General features: G+C 35.3%; 1 protein-coding gene across 3 annotated transcripts in view; it reads right to left on the bottom strand.

Annotated features, from left to right (window-relative positions):
- NCAM2 (neural cell adhesion molecule 2) overlaps positions 1–25218 on the bottom strand; it is a 155107-nt gene that overhangs the window by 77643 nt on the left and 52246 nt on the right. For all 3 annotated transcript variants that reach the window (XM_039361568.1, XM_039361569.1, XM_039361567.1), the window contains exons 2-5: positions 18440–18511; positions 13052–13258; positions 12299–12442; positions 10754–10891 (exon numbers count right to left, since the gene is read on the bottom strand). In XM_039361568.1, coding sequence (XP_039217502.1) covers positions 10754–10891; positions 12299–12442; positions 13052–13258; positions 18440–18511 — 561 coding nt within the window. The remainder of the gene's footprint in view (positions 1–10753; positions 10892–12298; positions 12443–13051; positions 13259–18439; positions 18512–25218) is intronic.

Raw genomic sequence — 25218 nt, 5'->3', positions numbered from 1 at the left:
TTTCCTATTCTACACATTCCATTTTCAGGCTCTCACATTTCACTCACTCCCAATATAGAGATATTGTATTTGGACATTTCTTGGATAGTGTTGTGTGTTTTCCCAGCTTCGTATACACTTCTCAGATTCCATGTACCATTTTGTAGTTTTGGGTTTATCATGCTTCTAGAGGACCAGGAGATTCTTAGCATCCCTGCCCCATTTAAGAGGCGCCCTTACTCGGGGCCATTGTTTGGTTTTGCCGCCATTAACATGATTTTCTTGGGAAATATATAGTGTAGTAGTCTTCCCTTTGCTTTCTACACTGCTATGCACACGCTGTTCAAGTGGCTGCCACCACACCATGTGCTGTTCTTCTGAATCAGTTCCAACCAATATGGTCTCTGCCTTCAGTCGATACTGGGGAGCCAACTGCCACTCACCAGGCCTTTTGGTCCACGCGAGGTATTTGATTCCCTCCAACCTGCCATTACAGTATAAAAGCCATAATGGGTAGGGCCCCCCAATCCGCCACCTGAGGACGTGCTTCGTGGGAGTTCCAGGCACATGGAGTAATACCACTTCTGTGTGAGCTGTATTGATTACTGATATATTTCTGGGTGCAATTCAAGGTGAATGTTGTGATCTTTAAAGCCCTATATGGCTTTATCTAAGGGACCAACTTTTTCCACAGCCTCCACCTATCCAACTCAATCCAGCAGAATAGGTATGCTTTTAATCTCATCAGTCAAAGAATATTGGATGTCAAGGACTAGAAGATGGGCTTTTTTTGCCGTAGCCCCTGTTCCATGGAACATTATCTCTCCAAACATTAGAATGCTCCAAACTCTGTTAGCTTTTTGTAATGAAATGTAAACCTGGCTATATTCCTGAGACTGTGCTGAATCTGGCAAGGGTTTCATTTCCTGGCTTTACTGCTAAGTATCTCGGCTGCTACCAGTATGTATTTTTATTTTTGATGTTTTTATTATTTTAAAATGTTTTAGTGTTTTAATTGTAAGATATTTTTGAATAGAAAGCTGCTCGGGGTCGTTCACTGAGATGGGATACTATAGAAATAATAAATAAAATAAAATATAAAATGAAATGAAATGAAATCAAAAAATAAAATAAAGGAGGAAAACAAAAACAAAAAACCCCTCTAATATTAGGGTGAAGCACCCATACACCATTCAGATACTATTATATTTTATATTGGAAGATACTGTTTCCATTTGCAAACAAATAAATAACTTTGCACAACTTGATCTCAGAAATTGGGGTGGGACAACAATCTCTATTAGTATTCTCAAGGTATTCAAGTACTTGAGTCTATAATTTTCTGGGGGAGGGATTAATGACCTGTTTAAGATATTGTATAATATTTATATAACCCTAACATTTTATATACATTTGAGGCAGAATATTCAGCATTATAAAATGTCTGTATCTGTAATATTGTCTATGAGAATCAACAAATGACATACTGTATTATCATTTACACTGAGGGAAAATACTTAAACATGTTAGAAAATGCAGACCCAACTTATCTGGAAAGTGACTCACTGAAAATATAACAACACCTAATATGACAATTCATTGTCACCATATCCCACCATACTACTCTTAGCACACAGCCAAGTCTTCTAATATAACCACATTTTATTCCATCACTAATAATGGAGACAATGTAGAGAAAAGATAATCTGATTCACATAAATGCCTCATATGGGAAGTAACTCAACCTGAAATAATTTTAATCAGTTTTCAAATTGCAACTATTTTAAATGAAATGTGTCTAGCAGTATTAGATGATTAATCAGTATTAAATATTAAGTCAATAGATTCTAGCATCTGTAATGAAAATATAAGCGTTATAAGCCATAGTTAAACACATGAGAATAACCTTCGCTCAGGAGGAATCAAAAGGTAGCCTTTATCACCATCCTTTCAGTCATACTTTGGAATGTGCTCGGATAAGAAAGACCACTATATTACCTGAATGTTATAAACATTGTTACAGACAATTGAATATTTAATATAGATGTTCATATTACTTTATTTATCATCGAGAATACTAATTTAGTCAAATATACATACAATAATTTCTTTTTCGTCTATTTTTATCTCATTTTTAACTATTTCATTTTCATGTTTGTTTCTTATGAGTTTTTATTTTATTGAAAAAGCCATTCAAATTAACAAAAAACAAAAGCTGGTATCTGAGGTGTGTGGATGTGATTAATTTGAAAAAGGAACATCAAAGCAAGGATTCATGCAGGATATGCAAATATTCAAGGCTAATACTTTTATAAATAAATAACCAAGTGTCAACTGAAATTCCACTTATACAAAGAGTATTCACTGTATTCCTCAAAACCATCTAAAATATTGTTTCCAGAAGTTAATATTTAAAAGCTTCAGGAATGGCACTAAATTAGGACGTATGGAGATAAATTCTTATTTAAATCAAATAATAAAATACCATCTAATTCCTTACAGACAGAAAGTTACACTGCTATCAATTAATCTAGGGAAACTGGTTTGTGTTGTGTTCTAGAATTTTCAGCTGGGGTCTTTATCAGGTAAGATAAATGTCATGGTTCCGACTAATGAAACACTTCAAAGAACTTCCAGGCATTGTTTATCCTAAAAAGTCTTTAATCATGTAACAGAGTGTCAGCACAGCATGTAGGATGCCAAGATCTGAATTCCCCTCCCCTGAGCACATATTTTGCCAGCATATTTCCCTCCCTTATTTGCTGTCATAAATCACGGTCTCCAATCAGTTTGAAGGGCAAAGATTCCCTTTCATTTTTGTAGCAGGGTTTTTATTTTAAGTAATCTCCACACACATTCTTTCTCTTCCCCTCCAAGCATCAAATAAGTTAACTCTAAAAATACCACACAGCTCGACAAATTTTATCAAAGCAAGTACATCCAATGTTAACAGCATTGACATCCGGCCCCCCTTACAAAAAGGATAGGTCCTGTGTGTGAACAAAAGCATATGTCAGAGATTATATCTTGGTTTGTTGGGGTTTTTCTTATGAAACTTTTTGATGAGCTGGTCAGCCTTCACATCACTAGATTTCACCCAAGTAGCTTCAGACAGTGAGTACCCTTTCCATTGTACTAGGTACTGCAATTTCCCTTTAAAAATTCTCAAGTCAAGAATATGTTTCACTTCATAGTGAGTCTGACCCGCTACTACCAGGGGCCCAGGTACCTTCTTAGGTCTTAAAGTGAAGTCCCGATGAGGTTTTAACAAGCTGCAATGGAAGACAGGGTAAATTTTCCCTAAAAGCCTAGGGAGTTTTAATTCTACTGTGACCGGGTTGATGACCCTCATGATGGGAAAGGCCCCAGGAATTTTGGTCCTAATTTCTTACTGGGTAATTTAAGGTGTAAATATTTAGTCGACAGATAAACCTTTTCTCCAACTTGGAATATTCTTTGGGGAGCCCTCTTTTTATCAGCCTGCTTTTTATAGGTCTTGTATATCTTTTTTTAATGCAGTTTTCATGTTTCTCCAAACTTTTTCCCACCCCCTCACCCATTCATCAAGTGTCTGGGAGGTGGAGGGTACTTGAGGTTATTTAGGTATTGGGCTGAACTCTTTTCCTGTGGCTACTCTGAAAGGTGCATAGCTGGTGCTGCTGTGTACAGAATTATTGTAAGCCACTTCGGCGAAAGGGAGTGGTCAGTCCAGTTTGTTTGTTGGAAGGAAATGTAGCATCTGAGATATTGCTCCACCATTTTGTTAGCAGATTCTGCAGCCCCATTGGTAGCTGGATGAAAAGCAGATGATAAGCCTTGAGATGATCCAATTGATTTAAGAAAACTCCTCCAAAATTTTGCTGTGAACTGCACCCCTCTGTCTGAAATTATTTGCTTAGGGGTTCCATGCAGCCGGTAGATATATTTCAGGAACAATTTAGTCAGTTGTTCGACAGATGGGAGTCCTTTGCAGGCGATAAAATGAGCCTGCTTCAAGAACAGGTCTATCACAGTTCCGATGACAGTATTTCCCCTACTTTCAGGTAGGTCTACTATAAAGTCCATAACTATTTCTTCCCGTGGTTGAGAGGGGTCTGCCACTGGTTGCAGTAGCCCAGGGGTTTCCCTGGAATTCTTTTCTTTGTGGCACATACAGCTCCTGACATAATTTTCCACATCTTGTTTTAGCCCCGGTCACCAGAATTGCCAGCGGATGAGATGTAGAGTTTTTAAATATCCAAAGTGCCCAGCCTGTTTTAAATCATGGCTGTGTTTGAGAGCATTAAGATGGAGGGCTTTAGGCAGATACAGTTTTTTCCCTCTTGTAAGGCAAACCATCCCTGTATGTTGATTATATTTGAACCATTGATCGGTGAGGAACTCTTGTGTTATTGTTTTTACTCCAGGGTCATCAGGATTAGGGACCCTGCGAGGTGTGAGTTGAATGGTAGTTTGTGGATTGGAGATAATTGCCTCATTAACCGCCTCACATTCGCTTTTGTAATGGGGTGATCGGGATAGTGCATCAGCTAGGAAGTTTTTTCCTCCCGGTATGTAATTTAGAGTGAAGTTGAAGCGATTAAAGTACTGTGCCCACCGCACTTGCTTTGGGGACAATTTGCAGGTAGTTTTCAGTGCTTTTAGATTTTTGTGATCTGTCCACACTTCAAATGGTATCTTGCTCCCTTCTAGATAGTGTCGCCAGTTTAACAGCCCCCACTTAATTAAGAAGGCCTCCTTCTCCCAGAGGCTCTCACTTTCAGTAATTTTTTTAAGGGTGTAGGTGCAGGGTTGTAGAACTCCACTTTTGTTCTTTTGCAGTAATACAACTCCGATTGCCACATCGCTGGCATCAGCTTGGATTACAAAGGGTTCCCCTGGGCAGGGGTGCTTTAGGATTGGTTCAACAGCAAATAGTCTTTGGGGGTTGCCACTCAATTATAGTTCTCACTTTGGCTGGATCCATTTCAATGCCCTCATTGGAAATTCTGTAGCCAAGATAATCTAATCAGGTCTGGTGAAACTCACATTTTGACAGTTTGATGTAGAGCTTGACATTCAATAGTTTCTTTAACAGTTCTCTCACCAGCTTTATGTGATCAGTCATATTCGTGCTGTATATCAGGATATCATAAAGATACACCAGAACCCCTTTGTACAAGTGATCATGTAGGACCTCATTAATCAATTGCATGAATATGGCTGCCCCCCTGTAGTCCAAATGGCATGACTTTGAATTGATAGCTCCCCATGGGGAAGTTGAAGGCAGTTTTCCACTCATCTCCCTCCTTTATTCTCACCTGGTAATATACCTCTCTCAGGTCTAATTTAGTGAAGATGCTCCCTTAGCCAGGTGGGTTAGTAAGTCCTTCAGAGGAGGGGGCATTTATTTTCCACACTCACCATGTTCAGACCTTCATAATCCATGCAAAGATGAAGAGACCCATCTTTTTTTCTTTAAATAACACAGGGGCTCCCACGGTAGATTTGGTCTGTTCAATGAACCCTGGCTAGGTTTTTGTTCACGTATCGCTGCATCTCCTCCATTTCAAGGAGGGACATAGCGTACATTCTCAATTGTGGGAGTTTGGCTCCTGGCACCAGTTCGATAGAGCAATCATTGGGTCTGTGAGGGGGCAGGGCATCGCATTCTTTTTCACTAAATGCCTCTGCTAGGTCCCGATATTCGCTGGGGATGAGTGGTTCGCCTGGTGGCGGTGAGGCAGCCATGTGCGCTCGCTCATTAGGTGGCCTAAAGTGTCCCACAACGACGGTTGAATCACTGGAAGGTTTAGGCCCTATAAGTAGTCTCACAGTTCTCATTCCTTTCTCCCACCAGATAAATAGTTTCCCTCTGTCCAATCAGGTTAGCCCTAGGATCACCACCTCGGAGCCACCAGGAGGCGAATAAACTCCCAGTGCTCATCTATTTCTAGGCATAGGGGTTCAGTTAATTGCATGACAAGAGTCCCTCCCATCAGGGAGTCATCGGCTTGCTCAAACCTCACGGGCTTGGACAGTAGTTTAGCTCACATACCCAGTTTCATGGCAAATGACAAGCTAATGATGCATCAGGAGCATCCAGAATCAATTAGCACATTTAAGTCTATTTGTGCTCCCGACTTAGGGATTATAGGTTTGGCGGGCAGTGAAAAAGGTGGGACATGTCGACTCACCATTGGGTCGTCCTCTCCTTTGTTGTTGCTGTCAAAGGATGGTAGAGCAGGATGGGTCCACCCAGAGTCCCGGCATCCTCCTGTGTGGGGTGTGTGACCTGGGCAACAGGTTCCTGCGTGACCCTGTTGGGTTTCTCTCTTGTTAGCCGCTGGGCAGGTTTCTTTCTCGCTTCTGGTCCCGGTCTGCTCTGTTGTTGGAGTTAAGGGACTGGACAGTTTGCTGCTCAATGTCCCTCCTTTCCACACTGGAAACACTTAATTGATGGGCCTGCAGGTTGCCTGGGTCTTTCAGCCATCACAGTAGTTGGATGTTTTCATGGGGGTGATTGCCGTTTGGGTTGCTTTGGTTTCGGCTTGGATTCAGGTGGGGGAGGCTTCTTATAACAGGCGAGCTGAACGTCTAGCTTCACTGCTGCCTGGTACCATTCTTGCAGCTAATCCAGTACTGCTCGATAGATGCAGGCCTGAGAGAGGTGGTTGTCTAATCCCTCAATGAAGTGATGGATTAGGGATTGCTCAGGCCACCCCTCTATTCGACCTGCTATCTTGCAAAACTCTCGCACATACTCCAAGGCTGGCCTGCTGGCTTGTTTTATTTTGTGGATTTGTTTTCCTGCTTTGAGGCCAATGGATGGGTCCTCAAATCTTTCTCTCAGTTCTAGGAGGAAGAGATGGGGGTCCTCCAATTCAGGTCTCTATTAGCTGTGGCAAGCTCAGAGGCTGTTGACCATCCACCTGCAGGGATGCCAAACTCCCCATTGCTGCATAGGCCTCAGGCTGGGATTCCCTTTCTCTTCAGGGCTGGAGGCCCTGGCAGAGGAAGACAGGGTCTGGAAGGCTGTCTGATCTGCAATGGAGGGGCTGTAGGCTCCTCTCTGCAGGAGTTGATTTCTGCTTCTCACCTCTAGCTTTTCAAATCTTTCCAGTGACTCACCTGAACCTTCAGTGGCAGACGATCTGATAGCTCTCCTCTGGTCTGCTTTTGAAATCTTTGAGGGTGGAAAGGCAGTCTCAAGGCATCTGGAGTCTCTGCTGGACTGGGCCTGGGCTGATGGCTAGATCAGCTCTCCTAGCTGCTTGGGTTCTCCTTTTATCTGCCAAAACTCATCTTCCCACAGCATGCTGTCTGTTGCTTCCCCCTCTGGGGTATCAGCAGTTACTGGGTCATCACCTTCAAGCAGGTTCTCTTTTCCCATAATGAAATTTCCTCCTGAAACTTTGCCAGCTTCTCTCAAGTCTAGAGTGAGCGGCTGGAGTTCAGGATCCCAGGTTGTTTGAAAAGAAAGCAGATCTTGGCATGATGTCATGGTTCCGACTAATGAAACACTTCAAAGAACTTCCAGACATTGTTTATTCTAAAAAGTCTTTAATCATGTAACAGAGTGTTGGAACAGCATGTAGGATGCTAAGATCTGAATTCCCCTCCCCTGAGCATATATTTTGCCAACATATTTCCCTCCCTTATTTGCTGTCATAAATCATGTTCTCCAATCAGTTTGAAGGGCAAAGGTTCCCTTCCGTTTCTGTAGCACGGGGTTTTTATTTTAAGTAATCCCCACACACATTCTTTCTCCTCCCCTCCCAGCATTCCACACAGCTCTGCATATTTTGTCAAAGCAAAAACATCCAATGTTAGCAGCACTGACAATAAGATAACCTTTATTATCATTTTTTACTGTGGGCACATTGGTATACATAAAAAATAAAATTTAGTTGCTTGCTTTCAAAAATATACACATTTAAACATGCTTTATATAACATGTGTATAAACCTTCACCCTTACATATTAAATAACATATAAATATTAATCCCTGACCGTCTTGAATATGTCATGGAAAGAGGAAGCTTTAGAGTTCACAAGATTAGGAGAGCTATTTGCAGAAGTTAAGAGAACTGTCAGCACAATGAGTGGTAAGCAGGTATTAATAATATTTATGTGTACTGTATAGGATAATACCTACTTCCAAAGCTCTGAAATATGAAGTTGACATTTTAAAAAAAATAAAACAGCAACGCCATACAGTACTGGAATGCTTAGGTTTGGATTTAAAGATAAAATAAATCAAATGTCAGACATTAATATTGTTCTTCTCTCTCTTCCAATAAAGGAGGAGGAGATGGTGGAGGAGGTGGATAGAAAGAAGAAGAGTAGTATTGAAGCATTTGTACATGGTTAGGCACATGATGTTAGGATCTGCCCCCTCCCCCAAAATGGAGTCCAAGCAGAGGTCCTGTTGGCAAGCTCTGTTTTATACATGTTCTGATTGGCACTTGGTCATGATTTTATCGACCTTTTGGTGTATTTTATTTTTGATATTTTATATTACTTATCTCATTTTATTTTACTTATACAAGCCCCAAACTCCCAACTTTACAGAAAAAAAAAAGATTACTGTTAAGAAAGAGAGTTAAGTATGTGTGTATATGAGATGGTGAAAATGAACTAGCCTGGCAATTCTGAACCAGTTAAGGCATCAAAATAGCTGAATATTAACCAGCTCCTCATTACAAATGTTCTTGCTGAATATTTAATCTCCTGGAACCCCATTAAGAGATTTGAGGAGCTATCTCAGCATTGGATCCCTTTCTTCTATAGAAGAACAAGGGATTTTTCTGGAGCAATGATTTTCAGAAAAACATTACATGCTGCCTACCATCTGTATTTATGCCTCTAATGAGGTACTCACAGATAAGCTTTTATAGGAATTCAACTGCAAAACCTCCCTCATATTTTTCTGGTTAAATTTTGTCCTTTAACTGCTTATAGCTTTGTTTAAGTATTAATTGGCTCTTTAATGTAAATGGCAGAAAAATAATCCAGTTTATTTTTTTTATAGTCAATATTGTTAAAAATAAGGAATTGTTAAAATGTCCTCCATCCAAATGTTAACTCACTGACAAATGTGAGACTTCTATTAGATAAAAGTGCATCATCTCCCTGTGATGCTGTGGGTTGAAATTCATTGTTGGAATGTATTTCTATTCCACAGCTACAGTAGTATTCAGCAAATAGATGGCAATATTTACAAGTGTGGATCTATGGTATATATTGTTTGCTCTTTTGTTCTGAGTAGAATTTCCTGTTACAGTAATAGCTGAGCAATAAAGCACATGGTGACTGTATTCTTTGTTTGTTCTGTGTGATGCTTAATACAAACAGAATTTCTAACACTGTGTCCAGCTGTTCCTGTTACCTGGACTCTATTCCTGTACTCACTGGTATTATAAATTGTTATATGTACTTTTATTTAGAAACAGTCTAGATTTTCCTGTTTTTCCATATAAGATTTGTGGGATTTTTTCCAGCACCAAGGAATATTGTGGTCTATAAACAGCAAAGCTATCAAAATTTGAATAATTCTCTTCTCAGTTTCCTGGATTAAGAATTTTTTTTTTTAAAGTTGGAAAATCATTTGGTAAACAGATACCAAGGAAAACCAATTAAATTTCAAAGGACATTTAACATTTCAAAGCAATGTAGGAACAAATTCACAATTATACTGTGAATTATATTATGCATTTGTTAATTTTTTCTGTACTTTTTTCTAATTTGTTTTCTGGTCTCCTGGTCATCATTCTATATATTGCAAAATGAAAAGATGATTTTGTTGTGTGTGTGTGTGTGTGTGTGCGTGTGTGTGCACATTTTTTAAACTCTTGAATGTAATGTTTGATTCGGTTTTATCAATTTACTGGTCATTGGATAACTATAATTAATGGTTATAACAGAATGCAACCATAAAAGCATACTTTATTTGGGCTCCTTTTAATAAAACAGGTAGTATATAAGAATTTGTTTTTTCAAATTCTCTTCAGTCACTATAATTCTGAGCTAAATCCAATAGTACATTTAGCACTAATGTTGCAGCATTTTTAGTTGATTTTTATTTCGTTCCACAATCCCCTAAAACAGTATAGGAAGTCACACTGTGAACTTCTGTAAATGAAAGGAATGGAATGTCCTTCCATTCTTAAGAAGCAAGATTGAATCCAATTCAAACATTCTGAGTAGACAAATTAGTTCACATAAAAAACCTTAAAGAATTTATTAATCTCTTTAATTTCCAGTGAAAAGAAAATGTTTGTTTTCATGAAGAAAGTAAATTAATGAAAACAAAAGGAAAATGTTATACATAACATATCCATATTATTCAAACATTTCTTATAATATTTGAATATCTTTTTAGATCTAATCATTCTTCATAGCAAGGGTAGTTATCGAGTAATGCATATAAAATTTATAACCCTTTATCTCTTGTATTTACATTTTTTTCTCTCAGGATAAATTTTGGAACAAAATAATCTTTATATTATTCACATCATCTACATTATTATAACATGCACATATAAAAACTTGGCCTATGTTGTGATGATACCAAAGTTAGAGGTCACATTTATAAAAGTGAATCACATACAGTTATCTTGGAAGTGATGAACTAGTGCTATAAGTGTTTGCATTGCACATATGCAATGCTGAAAAGTGACTATTGTACTTTTACCCTTAAAATTAATTTACCTTACTCTAAAATGCCACAATATCACAAATATAAATTATATTTCTTACATAAAGAAAAATATTATATAATTTAAATTCTTACCATTTACAATTACAATGATATCCCGAAAGTCAATTTCTCCTCTAGCTTCAACTCTTCCTTCACATCTGTATACTCCTTCATCACTTTTATTAATTTTAAGAATTTGAAGATTGTTGTTTGGCAACATGGCAAATCTATCTGGAGAGCATATAGGAAAACTATTATCCATAAATAATGGCAATTAGTAAATATAACTTTTGACATATTTAAATACTTCCACCACACTGTTAAAGTATTCATTAGCAAAACATTTTTCACAGAAGGTGTAATCCTAAAAGCTTAATTCTGTATTTTGCATTTCTTACATTTTGTGTTTCTAATAAATCAATACTACTTATATTCACTTTAGCAAAGAATTCCACACTGCTGGGTGATATGATTGTTGAATTAAAGACATGAAGCAATGAAAAGACACGAAACCTTGGATATTACTCTTTTCAGCCCAGACTGAGAAGTATGCAATTTGTGTCTCTTTTGCATTTAGCACAAAAAGTGCTAAAAGCATCCTAAAGCTATGACTGACATATCATTCATATAAAATCAAATGATAAAAAATGTCAAAGTAAAAAATAAAGTAAATTTTCCTGTTCTTTCCCAAATATCATTTATAGAGTATTTTCACAGGCTCAACTTCCCATATTGCAAAGTGGAACAGGAATATCTGTGCTATCCATAAAAAAGTGTAGATTTACATTTAAAAACAGCACATAATAATAATAATAATAATAATAATAATAATAATAATAATAATAAAGTTGGAAGGGACCTTGAAGGTCATCTAGTCCAACCCCCTGCTCAGGCAGGAAACCCTATACTATTTCAGAAAGTAGTTTTAAACCAGGAGAAAGACCCAGGTTTTGCCTGTAGTCTCCAGCTGGTTTTGTCCAGACAAAGCATGTGAGAGTGAGATAGAACAGGATCATGGGTCTTCATAACCCCAGAACGAAACCACTCAAGTTACTTCTGGAAACAGATCTATCAGCCTTCTGAAAGACCAGTTAACTCACATCAAATACAATCAATCATTAGGCAGCAGAAACTTGTCCCATCATACTTTAAGGAGAAAAATATAGCCAAATACACAGGGGTGTCAAACTGCCGGCCCATGAGCTGGATGCATCATAGCAAAACCACGCCCATCCCATTTCCGGCAATGGCAAAAAAAGTTGCGATATGTCATGACATGTCATGTGGGTTTTGACACCCCTGCCCTAACTAGTGAAGCTAGGTAGATTTCTAATTTACTTTCTTACAATAAAGCTATAAGGACAGAGCAATAATAGGTCAGCCATTAGCGTAACAGTAATGCAGTATATTTTCCTGTGAACTAAAAAAACCCAAAAAATGTGTATTAGCATTCTACAAGAAACATAAACCTATGGTAGATTTTCCACATAGTTTTCAAATATTAGAACAACCAGTGAAGTCAGTTGTAGTAGCCATGTGAATTCCACACAATACTCTCTTAAGTATGAAGATTATTAAGTGTAAACAATATGAATATGTAACAAAACATATAATTTAAAGAGTTACCAAAATACTAACTGTCAGCAATATTTGAGAGTTCCTCATTTTGATATAACCAGCTGACAATAGGTGCTGGTGAACTAATAACACGGCAAATGACTTGTACATCTTCTCCCTGTACAAATTCTTGAGGTGATGAGACATCCTGGAATGTGAGCTTTTCTAAGAAAAAATGAAATATATTTATAGTAGTAGATTATTATTTAATTTGTTAAGAATTTCAAAGCAGTTGAATCATTTATAATGAGTCAGCTGGACCATTTGTTAGCAAAAAAGGTTACATATAAATATAATTCAGAAAATCTTCCTTGATTTTTTCAAATATTTTAAAGTCCATATAGTTATGGACTTATGCATACAGAACAGCTTTCATAGATGAGGAATAAGTGATCAATGAAAACTATTACTAACATTTTTCAATGTTCTTAGTTTCTTTCCAGGGAAGCTGAGTTATCATTATGTTATACTCTGCTAATGTGTGTTGATTATGATGTATTTGAAATAACAAACTTTGTTATGGACTAGTTACCATACTTGGATAGCAAAGATCTGGATGAGATAGAGACAGCTACTCTCTATTGGTTATCTGGATATTTACAGCTTGTACTGTATAGTGTATGCCATACAGTATACAATGGACCTGTAGTTGCTACTTTACTGGATGAAATAGTATCATGTTTTAATACATGCTTTGTAATTAAATTTTCAGAGATTTCTCCTTAAAATTTCCAACACCATAAGTAGAAAAAGTTTGATAGTGCATTTACTTACGGTAAATTTCCAAAACAACCGTAGCTTCTTGACTAAGTCCTAAAGAATCAGTTGCTTGACACCTATATATTCCAGCATCTTCCACATTGGCATTATAAATGGTTAATCGTGATCTTACACCTTCTTTTTGCACCACCACTCTTTGGTTAGAAATAATCTTTTCTCCTTGTGGATTATACCAATCTATGCTCTCAGGTTCACCAATTACTACAAAGAAAAAAATAAAGAATTAATATAACAAATCCTCAAAAGATACTTAAATGTAAACAGCATTTTAATGAAATTAAACATTTTAAAAAAACTATACCAAACCAAACAGTATTTTTTTTTAAAAAAAAAACATAATAAAAACATATTATGTCTTATATAACACATACTGAAATTGATTTAGATGAGGAGATATGCAAATTCAAACATTTCTTTTTCATGATTAATCTATTGACTTCAGAGAAAGCCATGTTCTGCCATATTTTGGTTATGGTTCTTTGTTTTCAGAAAAGACCTGAGTGATCTCCAGGAAAAAATTGGACTTTTGAAGACTGCAGAGCCTCTGCAGATTGACCTCATATTGAGTTTATTCTTCTTGAAACTGAAGAAACAGCTCCTTTGTGCTAAGTAGCCTGTCTTTCCAAGGATGAAGAGATTATTGTCAGTACTTTTCTTTCTTAATGATTGTGGAGAGATCCAGTTCAATGAAGGAAAGCGGTGCAAAGTCAGGGGAAGAGGATTGGACTATTCAGCAAATAGATAACTCCTAGCAACAAGCAAGATACCCACTATATTTTCTTAATAAGAACAACCAGTCTAATGTTCTCCAAACTACTATCTATGGTGTCTTGTCAAGAAGACATGATTATTAAGGCAGACAGGAAGATGGACATGCTGCTGGTTATGGTAAGATTGTAATCTATCTGAAGTTTAAATCCCTGATTTGACTAAATATTTCTAAAGCTAGCATTCTTATGTATCCTAGTAACTACCTGACAGAAAACTATAGATGGCTTGTAAATGGGGCTTACCACAAAAGAGAGGCCAGAGAACTACTTCTGTGACCCCTGTTCCTAGCTAATAGTGTTTTAGTGTGATATTAAAAGGGTGACTTTCCCAAATATCTATAAAAATAGAGCGGATAAATTTCTTCTCTAGCCTCTTCCTATTTGCACTGTTAACTCCTAGACCTGGATAGTATAATAACACCATGAAGAGATTTGCTAAACAAAGCCTTAGACCAGAGGTGTCAAACTTGCAACGTCATGTGACATGTTGCGACACATTGAGACTGTTTTGCCATTGCTGACAATGGGGTAGGTGTGGTTTCACTATGATGCATCAGGCCCATGGGCTGGCAATTTAACATCCCTGCCTTAGACTATCTTCCTGATAATTTCTCTTATCACTTAAAATAACAGGCCTGATAAGGTGTTAAGGCTATTAGCCTTTTTGATAATCTTTTGTTCAGGCCAGCAAACCTTAATTGCCAGACTCCTGATAAATCTCTTCTCTTTCTCCCGCAGTCATGCTCTTTGGTTAATCTCAATCTCAATCACCTTCCTTTCCTCCCATTTGTATTTGGTATTTGCTTCTCCTAAACTTTAGTCTATGGTCTTTGCAGTAATAAAAAGATTCTACCTGCAAATCTTGCATTATTATCGATCATCGCACAATCAGCCAGATGTTCAGACTGGATTTGGCATTTTGTCTACCTATCGAGTCCTTACCCAGGACCTGGGATAGGCAGATGTGGGTGTTTGATGGTATTACAGGTATCATCGCAGGATGGAAGCAGTTCCTAGTAAGGCTGCCTTTTGCAATTAACTAATAGCGAATTTTTCAATGCCAATGGTGTTCAAGTGGTGCTCCAGTTGTTTTGGGATTGCACCCAAGGAGCCTATTACTATTGGTACTACCCTTACTTGCTTTTGCTACAGTCTTTCTATTTCTATTTGTAGGTCTTTGTATTTTGTTATCTTCTCCAGTTCTTTCTCGTCTGTTCTGCTGTCTCCAGGCACTGCCACATCCACTATCCAGACTTTTTTGTCTTTCTTATCGACAATTGTTAAGTCTGGGGTATTATGTTGCAAGTGCTTGTCTGTTTGAATTCTGAAGTCCCAGAGCAGTTTAATTTTATCATTTTCTATGACTTTCTCTATTTTATGTCTCACCATTTTTTGCAGATCTTCCAATGCACCATTATTGCTACTTTGTCATGCCACTGCTTGTAGTCAGTCTGTGCAATCTTCTTGCAACAGCTTACCAGGTGGTCCACTGTTTCTTCAGCTTCTTTGCATAGGCGGCACTTACTGTCTGTTGCTGTCTTCTCAGTTTTGACTTTATAAGCATTTGTCCTTAAGGGTTGGTCTCGTGCAGTCAGAATTAGTCCCCCAGTCTCTTTCTTCATATTATTATTATTATTATTATTATTATTATTATTATTATTATTATTATTATTATTATTATTATTTAGACGTGAACCTCAGTCAACTGAACATTCAAATTGATTGGCACTGATGGTTGACACAGGTTGCTGCTAGCATCCTAGGTATCAAGCAGGTACCTTCTTAAAATATAAGATGTTCCGAGTCGCGCAGTTTTTTGTAGCATTGCTGGAGTTATTGCAGGAAGGTGCAGTTTCTTGAAATATTTTGCAAAGTTTTTGGACATAGTTCCCAGTGCCCCGATGACAATGAGTATCACTGTTGTTGTTGTTTTTGTTATTGTTGTTATTATTATTATTATCTCAAAAAATCCATTTCTGTATTGAACAGTATGTTGTCTAGGTAAACAAGTATTAGAATATTAATTGTATAACAATAAAAGTATTTACTAATTCGTTATAAATCTTCCTCACATAATCCACATTTTCTCATATTTCCAACTTTCTAACCTCTGTTTTTATCATCTAACTATTGGTAAAATAAGCCCCATGTCATATAGTATTCAGTTTCTTCTTTTTCTTTAATATTTAACATTAACCTATCCATTTCTCCACATTCCAGTATTTTTTTAATTATATTCTCCTCTATAGGGGTTTCTTCATATTTCCAAAAATTGTGCATATACTATTCTAGCTGCTGTTAATATATGTAAAACTAAGTAGGTATTACCTCTATTATAGTTCCCTGGTAACATGCCCAATAAGAATATCTCTGGTTTTAAATCTATATGTTGTTTTATCATTGCTTCCTACCATAGGTGTATTTTATTCCATTTTTTTTTTACTTTGGGACATGTCCACCACATGTGATAATACAAACCTGGTATTTGCTTACATTTCTAGCATTTAACAGATTTATCTTTGTACATATTCGCTAATCTTGCAAGCGAAAGGTGCCATCTGTACAACATTTTATAAAGATTTTCTTTATACGCTGTTGACATTGTAAGTTTATAGTTTCTGTTCCACAGTTTGTGCCATTTATCTAATTCTATTGTATAGCCAAAATTCTTAGCCCATATTACCATTGTCTCCTTTACTTGTTCTTCTTCCAATTTAATACTTAATAAATAATTGTATATCCTTTTAATTAATTTCTCATCTATCCCCATTAGAATTGGATCCAATTCAGTTGGTTCTTTATAAAAACCATATATCTTCCTGTCTTTTTCATATATGGATTATATCTGTAACTGTGGCCACCATGATAGGTCAATCCCATGATAGGTCAATCCCTGTTTAATTTTAAGTTCTTTTGCTTTCTGTATCATAGTAAGAACATTATCCTTAGGTTTCTCATTTTGTTCAAATGGGCAAGTAACCACCATACTTATTTTATACCTTTCAACTTAGTTTTGAGAGATACTTCAAAATGTAATAGCTTAAACAAATCCAATATACTTTATTGAGGTGAATTGACTCTTAAATCCCTTGCTTTTTTTGTCTTTATTTGAGTTTGTTCTTCGAACTGAAACTGAACTACTTGATTCCACCACAAGTCCCTAATTGTCAGAGGCTACTCTCTCTTTAATTTTCCACATTCCTTATGGTTTATCTGTATAAATAAGCCATTCAGAGTTGTTTGCTGAGATGGGAAGATATAGAAACCAACCAAAAAAACAACCAACCATATAAATATATATATTATATTTTATGCAAATTGTTTGGTTTTATTCAAATATGAATTCAAATGATTGAATATTAAATGTTAGACACCTGTTAGGTTCTTAGTGTTCAGTCCTCCCAGAATTAGCATTATGCAATACTCCACTATTATGTCAATATTTATATATATATTGATATATGACCAGACCTGACAATTATTGCCTGGGACTTCATCTTTTCAATACCAAACCATGTCAGAAGGGGACTTTACATAGTGGAGAAGGGGAAGTGATATAATGGTTACATACTATATAAGCTTGGATGTCCTGACTCATTTTTTTTTATATCCCTGCTAATGTGCCAGTTGAAAAGTTAATTCCTAATATTATTTTGTGAACTCCAGCATTAATTAGATCACTTGCATCAACTATATAGAAACAGTAATTATTGGCCAATGGAAATATAAATGACTGCCTGCCTAATGGAGAGGTAAGTTTACTATTTTGTTTAAATTTAGTTCTCAGGAAGTGCTGCAAGTGTATTATGTTCTACACTGTGCTTTATTTTATAAGCAAATAGGCATTAAGACACATACAAAGCATTCACAATGTAATGTGTGCACTATACAAGTATTTGTAATGCAGCTGAGCATCACAGATTGCAAATCGTAAGTGCAAAAGATTATGATAGGTTGGTTTGTTAGTATTTCAGTATAGAAAGATTGAATTGATTTCATTGGAATGTTGAATATTACTATATTTCTTTGTGTTCTCAATTCATGCTGTTCTTCATTTATTTATTTATTTATGAGACTTATATACCGCTTTAAGTGCAAGCACTCTCTAAGCGGTGTACACCAGTAAGCAATGTATATATATATATTTACATTGCCCCCAACAATCTGGGTCCTCAGTATATTCATGGCAAACTTTCAGCATGATTACTACAAATAGAAAAACTGTCCTGCTGGTTCATTACTATCCAGTTAGCATTGTGCTAGGTTAACATACACTGCTGAAGATATATAGTACAAATAATCTGTTTCAGAAAAAATCCTTCATGGATATAAAAAACTCATAATGAACTATTCAAATATACCATTTCAAAGTGCTTATATAAAACTTCATTTTATTTTGACTTTTGAAGGATAATTTCCTGATCTGTTATCATACTTTTGATTTAAACGTTTGAATTCATTCTATTATTTTTTTACTTCTATGCTTACACAATGTCTAATGCTTTTAATAAAGTATTTAAAGAAGTCACTGGAATGTACCATCACTTTTCCAGTTAATATTAATAAGTATATTGATCATGAAGCTGATACAAAACAATAACATGTACTATACCTGTACAAGTGAAGAATTTCGATACACCCACACTGACTTCTACCTTGCTGAGGGAAATTGACACTTGAAGTGCTGTAAGACATAAAGTAATAGATTTAAGGTAGCCTACTTTAATAAGAAAAAATAGAAATTAATAAAAATAGAAAAATGCATACACTTACTATATACATTTTTCAATTATAATGAAAATTATAAAAAAATTGAGTAACTTTTATTAATCTTAAATTTAGTAGAATATGATCACTGAAGCATTATTAATAAAAATGCACAAAATATTGGAGCTACAAACTAAGTAAACTACATTCCTAGAAAGGCATACAGTATATTATCAATATATTATTGGTAAATTTTCAGTAAATATGTGTCTGTACAAAAAGCTTATATAAATGGCTTTTTCACAATTATTACAAATTCTTGAATTCCAACAATTGCATAAATAACACTGAGACCCAATTTCGGTACTAGATTAAAAATTGAGAAACCAAAAGTTCTCAGCTTCCCCTAAGCAAGAAAGCCTATTTGGTGGCTTTGGGTCTTTCATCCTCTGTCACCCAAACTACTTAACATGGTTAAGTAAAGAGGAGGTAAATACATCATGTATGTCACATGAAATTGGAAAAATAAAGGAAGGGTATAAATCAAATAAAAAATAAAAGACAACAAGTTAATTCAACTATTTCAACCATTCTTTTCTTTTAGGCTTAATAGACAAAGAATTGGAAAAAATGGAACTTTGTTATTATATATGCTGACATCAGCAAGAATGCTCTATGCATAAAAAATGAAATATACTCTCATTCCCACAATGGATGACTGGCTGGAAAAACTGGTGGAATTAGAAGGGATGACTAAATTGACTGCTCTAACAAAAGAAAAGAGTACAGACAACATTGTTTCCACTTGGAAACCACTTTTGGATTTTGTGCTTGAGGTGGGAAAACAAATGAAACTTTGACTTTGGGTTTTGCTATTAATAGGTTTATTGTTATTGAAATGTATATATTGTTATAGTATATATTGTTACATAAAAGTAAAAAGTTGAGGCCCATTTAAATGTAAATGCCCATCTCACCCTTCCTGTTCAGGGAAGTAATATTATCCAAGGTGTTCTCATTAAAAAGATTGAAAAATAGTAAGCAGTATTTAAGGCCATGTTGAAGGCAAAATAAATAGCTGAAGGTAATTCATGCAATGCCATTTACTATACCTTGCAATAATGCAAAATACCGTTTCTCCCAGAATACCCATACACCAGTTCATAATTTGCCTTTTTTCATATTTCATTTCTGTTTGAAGATACAGTAACTCCATCCAGAGTATGTCTTTTTCACATACTCACTCTTCCTTCATATACTGTATTTGTTCTGCAATTCTATCTCTGTATGAATAAAACACCTTTGTATTTGAAAATACTTCTTTCATACTCGTCACTAAGTAACCCACTCTTCCTATATTAAACTGATATTTGTTCTGATGCACTGAACTCTTATTTCCATAAAACAATGTGGAAAAAACCTATGCTTTTATAAAAAATATGCTGTTTTCACTTATTTTGACAAATATTCTTTTCTCAGAATAGACTGCATACAACCTTTCTCCTTTCTACCAGCATTTTTTTTAAAAAAAATCTCCATAAACTTTTCAAACCCTGCAAATACTGTATTCTACCAAGATATATTAACATCTGATTGTTGTAAATTACTTATTTAGGTAAGACTTGCAATCATTCATTCTATCTTCTTAGCTTTTGGTATAATAATTTTCAGCTCATGTGTTTCATTGCTTGATAAGATCTATATAAAATTATTTTAATCTCAGCCAAGAGGATGGCTTGACCTGTTTCAAAAAAATCAAGAAGATTTTTAATGTATGTTTAACAATTCTATAATAATACTTTCACACATATTGATGCACATGTTCAATAATCAAGACAACATATCTTGTCTTAGTGTTAAACTATTCATTATAAATTGATCCTCCACACTCACACAAACACACGGATTGTGCTTAGTGATAGTGAAGGGGCTTGCAAAAATCTAATATTATGAGCTTCACTGTTGACCCACACCATTATTCTTCAAAGAATATCTAAATAATAATTATGGACAAAAGACTCTGCATTATAGTGGAAAATGCCCACCACCATCCACCACTACACCCCAAGAAGATACTGGGGAAATGGGGAGGTGAGACCACCAATGCTTATAATAGGTCTAGAATAAACCTGGAAAATGTGCTTTCTCTGATGTACTCTGAGAAAATCACAGAAATGTACTAATCAGTTTTAAATGTCAAAGTCAATACTTGGCTATATCTCAAAACTTGATAGAATGATTTCAATTCAAATTTAACATAAGCCAATCAACGGCTTTGCAAATGCAGAAGAGGCTAACTTTGAATCATTATATGCCTACTTGCAGCATCTCAAAATAAACCCAATAAAGTCATATTCATTAAATAAGACTAGAATGCTAAAGTTTAAGATAAAATATCTTCTGGAACAGGAACATTTAGCATTGGTTTATGAGATAAAATATGGGACAGACTAATAGAGTTCTGCCAAGAAAATGCAATGATTATAATATCTTTCAAAAAGCCAGAAGATAACTCTACTTGGACATATCACAAAATGGATGGCACTAGAACCAAATTGATGATATAATCTGCAAGCAAATAAGGATAAGTCTATTCAGCCAGCAGAAGTTACAATAGCTCTGATCACAGATCTATTGTAAAATTACAAATTAAAGTAAGGAAAATCAAGTCACATCCAGTGATACATTGTCAGCAATGTTTCATACAGTTGTTCAGTTAAGATAAAAAACATATATTATGAATACGATTTTACAAACAACATCTAAAATGATATTTGTGACATTTTAAAGATGAAGAAAACAAAATTAACCAGAAATTCCAAAAGCAGAAGACCAAAGTGATATCTGCTAATAAATTGAAAATAGTTAAAGCAAGGTAAGAAGCAAATAAGTCATCTTTATGCAAATAAAAATAGAAAAAGCAATTGGAGGACACAAATAAACAGAAGAACTGAAAAAAAGTGACATCTAAATGGGTCAATCTCTGAATTAAACCAGACATTCTGGATGGTAAATCTAAGTGGAGCCTAAAAAAACATGATAATAACAAAGCTGCTAGAGTTGATGAAATAACTGCAGAACTTTATTATTTAGCTCAGTGATTAAAGTTAAAATGCTACCTGTTGTGTAAGAAAGTATGGGACTGAATTATCCTTTATATTCTAAAACCAAAAAAGGGTAATGTTAAAGGATAAGCAAACTGTTGAAAAATTGCATTTTTTAATCCCACATAGTCTGCTATGTTCTATTATTTCTTCAAACAAGACTTACTCTTTTTTATCTTTCTGCAGTTATTCTACTTTCACATCTGTTTCTTCGTCCATGTCATTTTCTTACCTAAACACACTCTTTTTCCTATCCCTCTGCACTATTTTACAATAATAAATATATTGTGATACTATTATCTCCCTTTTAAATTATTTTCAATACTTTTGCAAACTATTATATTGTTGTTATTGTTATTGACTCCCCCTCTCCCATAGATTCTATGTGGCTATATACTGTAAATGATACATTGTTAATTAGTTACTATTGCAATAGTTATCCTGCAGTTAATTACTACAACTCTCCTTGGAGATGGACTCACCAAATACAGTGGCCAATGCTTGCAAGGCAGCCAAAAGCTATCTAGAGTTGCTTGGTTGAGTTGGCAGCTATATAAATTGAATAAATACATGAAAATGCCTATAAAACTTCAACAGGGTCAGGGTTATCTGAATGTTAGGGGTCAGGTGTTCCATAGAGCAGATGTTGTAATGAGAAGCACATTTCCTGGGTTCTATCAGATAGTATTGCTTGGTAATAGGGACCTCTGGCATGCCAGCTCTATTGAATCTAATGGGACAAGCAGAGATAGCGAGTCCCATAAATAATCTGTGCTGTGAAAAGCTTTTTGGTAATATCCAGTACCTTGAATTGTTCCCAGAAGTCTATTGGAAGCTAATGCAGTGATATAACTCTATATGCGTTGCACTGAGGCATGATCATAATTATCCATATTGCTGCATTTGGAACCAGTTGTAGCTTCCAAATGATATACAAAGGCAGCCCCATAAACAGCTCATTGCAACATTTCAAATGACAGATGACTACATGAGTGACAATGAGCAATGCATATAAAGCCAGGAACAGGTACAGTCAGCGCACACTTGTAAAAAGGAGCTTCTGGCTATGTCTATCACCTGCTCTTTCAGCAGAGCTTAGAAACTGGAAAAACTGCCAACCTGTGTACAAGTTCGGCCTGGAAGAGTGTCACCCTATCCAGAAAAATAGATGTAAGGTGCCTAACATTGGGAAAGAGGGGCATCAAAAACTCATAGCCAATGGGTCTCATGAGGGTTCAGCTGTAGCTTATTCATCCCATCCAGGACCCTTCTATCCCACTTCCAAATACTGAGAAAGAATCTAGACAGCATCTTTTGGTTGATCATGTCCTATATACTATACATGCAAATGAATGCATATATTCATTAGCATACAGATGATAGTTTACCTGATGCTGTTTCCCAGGGTTCAGAGAACAGAGATAAGATGGACTCCAAGTAACCCTATAAAGCAGTAGCTTAGAAATTGATCTCACCCACACGACCCAATCAAATTAATCATTGTGCAAGTGTCTTTTATATTTGCCAGGTCAAAACTTAAATCTCTATGGTGATTGTTTAATTTTTCTGCTTATATTTAGGAAAGAGCATTCTCAAGAGTCCCAGGCTAATAAGGTTTGTTTGTTACATTTTAATGATTTGGCATTAAGTTCAATAAGTAATTAAGAAAAGGAAAAGCTTGAACTGTTTATCATGAATAGTTTGTGTTCAGTGTTGTATTTATTAGTCTTTCTATTACATATGTGTGTTGAAATGTGTACGTATAAATTGAATCAATATCACTAGCTTGAGCAGTGATTGTATCTAATGATTTTAATCAATATAATTAAACTGTAAATTACTATGCAAGTATATTAAATTCTTAGTCTGATATGCAGCCTGAATTATCTTTTACATCAAGTACAGTATGTTTAGTTTGTCTCTGATGGGACTGAACTAGAAGTCAAATAGAGTTCACTCAACCCATGGGATATACAAATGTTTCTATGGTAAAAAGCATGATGCAAGGGTTTCTTTCTTAATTATATGAAATAAATATAGTACATAACAATCCACAAAAATTATGAGTATTAAAAAGCCATAATCCCATTGATTTTAAATCTGTATTATACATCAAAGAAAAAAATCTAAAATGTGTGTAATGTAGAAATTAAAAATCAATAGGAAATTAGCTACATGCTGCTTTAAAAATGAAAATATTAAGTAAATTACATTTTCAAAGATTAAAAATTATTTAAAGAAACCTGATGAACAGTTGTTGTGGTATCCCATGCTGAATATTATATTATGCAATTTCAAGTACTTGAAATAAATTATTACCTACTGTTTTCTAACCTTTAATATTTTTTCATTAGTTATTTGAGAGTTTAAAGAGCATTAATGAGGTTCTTGGTATGAGCCTAACGAATCTTGCAGATCTACATTCATTAAGAGTATTCTAAATAATAATCAAGTCTACCTACACAGTTTATTGAAAATTCTGTCAGGTGATGTGATACAAGATATAAATTGCTGTAAAACATTAGCATATCTAAAAATAGTATGCTAATGTCCTCATTAGCAACAATATTCACGATAAGGTCATTAGGAATCCCAATATTAAAAAGAAGTATATTAAATGTTGTCCTCAGTGCCTAGTAGAACTCTGTTATATTTTTTTATTAAAAGGTAAGGTAAAGGAGTCACTGTGGATTTTAATTTGCTGGTCATTGCTGACTATAATATGTGATGCTCATCTCCTTTTCAAGGCCATTGAGACAGCACTGCCAAAGACATTTCCATGGCCATGTGGCCAGCATGATGTCATGGAATGCTGTTACCTTCAAACCAAAGTGGTACCTATTTATCTACTTGCATTTGTGTGCTGTCAAGCTGGAGTAAGGACGGGAGCTCACCCCACCACGTGGAGCTTGGGTCTCAAACCTGACTGCCAGCTTTCTAGCTGACAACCCAGCATCTTAACATGCTGCCCATTATATTTTAAAAGTATACTTGAAATAAATTTTAGTCAGTGACCAATAGAGTGGTTCATGAATTAATCTGCAAACTTTAGGAAACTTTGAAAGTACTTTATGCTCTCTTTTAAAATATAGTCATGGAGCTACTCACATCATATATTTTTTTTGTCTATCTGTTTAAAAAAAATCCCAGAACAACTGAGAAAGACCCAGTCAGTTAATAAATTAAATAGATAAATACAAGTATTTTTAGCATTTTTACCTGCAGCTGTAAACATATATTCTCTTTCAGCACTGACAGATGTTTATTTGTCCTTAGTTACATATGAGAAATGGTATAGTTCATTGTAAATAATAAAGGAAAGACATAATTATCAACAAAACTCAAACTAAAAGACACACACTCTCTTCATTATAGTAAAATTCTCCAAAGACATACTAACATGCAAACCATCCAGCACAAAATAATACCTTCAACATAACCAATTTTCACAACCACATCTTCCAGCCACTTTTGCTCAAATCAATATGACCAACTACCAAGAATAAAGAAAATTATCTAAAACATTATGTCATTTAATTAAACAGACCTACTAGAATCTTTATGTAGTTTGCATGAAAAA

The sequence above is a fragment of the Crotalus tigris genome, unplaced genomic scaffold, assembly GCF_016545835.1.
Source record: "Crotalus tigris isolate CLP2741 ecotype Arizona unplaced genomic scaffold, ASM1654583v1 scf7180000019301.709862, whole genome shotgun sequence".
In the NCBI taxonomy this organism is placed as follows: Eukaryota; Metazoa; Chordata; class Lepidosauria; order Squamata; family Viperidae; genus Crotalus; species Crotalus tigris.
The sequence above is the reverse complement of the archived record's forward strand: the minus strand, read 5'-3'. Positions and strand labels throughout refer to the sequence as shown.